Source organism: Apaloderma vittatum, unplaced genomic scaffold (genome assembly GCF_000703405.1).
Source record: "Apaloderma vittatum isolate BGI_N311 unplaced genomic scaffold, ASM70340v1 scaffold32090, whole genome shotgun sequence".
Classification (NCBI taxonomy): domain Eukaryota; kingdom Metazoa; phylum Chordata; class Aves; order Trogoniformes; family Trogonidae; genus Apaloderma; species Apaloderma vittatum.
In genome coordinates this window covers 6,826-9,866 of record NW_009693431.1, presented here as the reverse complement: position 1 = coordinate 9,866, position 3,041 = coordinate 6,826, and the positions used below count along the sequence as shown (strand labels likewise).

The 3,041-nt window shown below is 57.2% G+C and overlaps 1 protein-coding gene across 1 annotated transcript in view; it reads left to right on the top strand.

Moving 5' to 3' along the window:
- The window catches only part of RIC8A (RIC8 guanine nucleotide exchange factor A), a 10,818-nt gene that overhangs the window by 5,804 nt on the left and 1,973 nt on the right, over positions 1-3,041 (top strand). Inside the window, 5 exon segments of the mRNA XM_009878996.1 lie at positions 111-205; positions 1,055-1,205; positions 1,430-1,525; positions 1,797-1,941; positions 2,688-2,832. Of these exon segments, the coding sequence (XP_009877298.1) occupies positions 111-205; positions 1,055-1,205; positions 1,430-1,525; positions 1,797-1,941; positions 2,688-2,832 (632 nt within the window).

Below are 3,041 nucleotides of genomic sequence, written 5' to 3'. Positions count from 1 at the left end.
CTCTCTGGCGGCTGGAGGGGGGGAGGGACGGGGCTGCAGGAGCAGCAGGCTCTGGAGTGTGGAGCGTCCCCTGTCCTGATCAAGATTTTTATTTTCTTTTTTGGGGCCAGGAAGACGCTGCTTTGTACCGGCACTTGGGTGCCCTCCTGCGCCACTGCCTCATGATCTCGGCTGACGGAGAGGACCGGACAGAGGAGTTCCACAGGTCTTTGTTAGAGAACTGGGCCACGATCTTCACTAGAAATGGGTCTCCCCAAGGCAGATCCTGCCTCACCTTGGCATCGACATCCTCTGCTTGTGTGGGGATGTTGAAGGTCGCTGCTGACAAGTGACATCTTTGGTTTGGCTGTGGGTTCCTTGCGCTTCCAGAACTGAACCAGCCTTGCCCTTCCCACAGGGCTGGTGCTGCAGCCTCCTGGCCCACGGGTGGAGGCGTCTTCTTCAAACCTGCCTGACCCCTGGGGCCAGATTCAGCATCCTCTGCCTCAGCAGTGCCACCCACCTTGATGGGCAGCTTGTCAGAGCAGACGTTTGGTACTTTCATTAAAGAGACCACGGGGTGGCCGTAGTCAGCTGTCAGTCTCCTGAGCCCTGCTGAGAAGTCCCCCGTGCTGTGTTGCTGAGTGTTCCTGGTCCAAGGGCGTCAGCTTTGGCCAGGTGACACCGTCCTGTCCCCAAGAGAGCTGTAGTCAGAGGAATGCTAAGCGATGCGTTGTGTTGGCCATCAAGGTGAGTGGGAGCAATGCAGCAGGAGAGCCTGGAGGAAGACCTTTGGCCACCCAGGCTGGTCCTTCTGGGCCTCTGTGTCAAGATCGATGGTTTCTCAGTTGTCACTGAAGTCTCTGTGGTCTCCCAAAAGATAGTTCAGCTACCCAAAAATCAGTTTAATTTATTCACTTCCAGTGGTGTGAGGAGCTTGGGGTACAACTTGGATCTTGGAGTCCTCACACTCCTGGAAGTTAGTAACAAACCTTCCCTTCTGGATAGCGGAGGAACTTCTGTGAACAAAGATCCATGACTACGTGTTCACTTGTTTTCTCTTTTGTCTGTTTAGTCATACAGTTAATCTTTTGGGCAACCTGCCCCTGAAATGCTTGGATGTCCTCCTGACCCCGAAAGTCCGCCCAGGCTCGCTGGAGTACATGGGGGTCAACATGGATGCAGTCAGCATCCTGCTGGATTTCCTCGAGCGACGCCTCGACAGGGTAAGTTGTGAGGCTGCTGCGAGTTCCTCACCGCTCGGTGTCACGAGCTCACCGCGAGGCACCTCTCCTTGAGGAGCCACGAAGCACTGATGTTCCTGTAGCAGAGGCTGGAAAGCTTCGGCGTCCGTTCCCCTGGTGGTCTGTGCTCGTGTTCTCCACCACAAGCCAGACAGGTTGAGCCCAGCATGACTGACGTGCTGTTCGTTTGGTGGGCGCTTCTGCAGGGACACAAGCTGAAGGAGAGTCTGACCCCTGTGCTGAACCTGCTGACCGAGAGCGCCCGCGTGCACCGCCAGACGAGGAAGTTCCTGAAGGCGAAGGTACGCCGGGTTCAGCCGAGGGTTGGATGCTGCTGTGCTGAGGAGAGAGCAGGGGAGCAAACCGCCTGGTTATTGCCATCCTCCAAGCAGACCTGCCATCTCTCTGGGTTCTGATATACGGGTGGCCGTTGGTACCCATGGTCTTTTCTCCCCACGTTGTGTGGATTTATTAGTTTCAGCGGGTTTGTAAAGTGCACGTGCATTTTCTGCCATCTGACCTGCCGCTGTGCCCTTCCAGCTCTGCTGACCCCCCCTCACTGTGACCTTGCAGGTGCTGCCTCCGCTCCGGGACGTGAGGAATCGGCCGGAGGTGGGGAACTCGCTGCGGAACAAGCTGGTGCGTTTGATGACCCACATCGACACCGACGTGAAGCACTGTGCGGCGGAGTTCCTCTTCGTGCTCTGCAAGGAGAGCGGTGAGCTGCGGGGTCCTGGCCTGGCCTTCAGGGCTGTGAGGGGTCCGGTGCTCGACCTCTGGGCAGGTCAGCAAGCTGGGGGAGGTGGTCTCTGCTCCTTGCTCTCTACAACTCCCTGAAAGGTTGTAATGAGGTGGGTGTTGGTCTCTTCTCCCAAGTTACTAGTGATAGGACAAGAAGAAATGGCCTCAAGTTGCACCCGGGGAGGTTTAGATTAGATATTGGGAAAAAATGCATTATGGAAGGAGTGGTGAGGGCTTGGAATGGGCTGCCCGGGGAAACGGTGGAGTCACCATCCCTGGAAGTGCTCAAAGGACGTGTAGATGTGGCACTTCAGGACATGGTTTAGTGGTTGTGGTATTGTTGGTTTGATGGTTGGACTCAATGATCTTAGAGGTCTTTTCCAACCTGAATGATCCTGTGATTCTATGAACTTCCCCTGGGCCAGGTGCGCCAAGCAGGGACAAGCAGAGAAGGGGTTGCTGTCCCTCACCCATCCCTCACCCGTAGACAGCCTGGCTGGTGCTTGGACCCCCACCCTGTGGGTGCTGCCGGGGGCCCCTGCCGCTGCCGTTCCCAGTGCACGGCATGGGAGCCCCGCTCCCTGCTGGGGCGCAGAGAAGCACTGGCATTTCTGGATCTCCGTGGTGTCGCAGTTCTCTGGCTGTCGGGGCGCTCAGGAGTGGCCGGGGCTGGAGCAGTGGGAGATGAAGCACAGGATGGTCTCTCTCCCTGTCTCCCGGCAGTGTCACGGTTTGTGAAATACACGGGCTACGGGAACGCGGCCGGGCTCCTAGCGGCGCGAGGTCTCATGGCTGGTGGTCGAGAAGAGGGAGAGTACTCGGAAGATGAAGACACGGACACTGAGGAGTACAAAGAGGCAAAACCCAAGTAAAGAAGTCTGCTGCCCCTCTCTAGCACCCCTCTTCTACACCTCCGTCTCACTCCTGCTCTGTTCCGTCCTTTCTTTGCCTCCCTTCCCTCTCCCGTGTCCTTTCACCTGCATGTTTCTGCATTACTCAGCAGTTTCACCCTTGCCTTTGCTGTCCCGCTCCACCCTCCCTCTCCGTTCCTCGGGTGCAATGCCTCTGTGGCCGAGC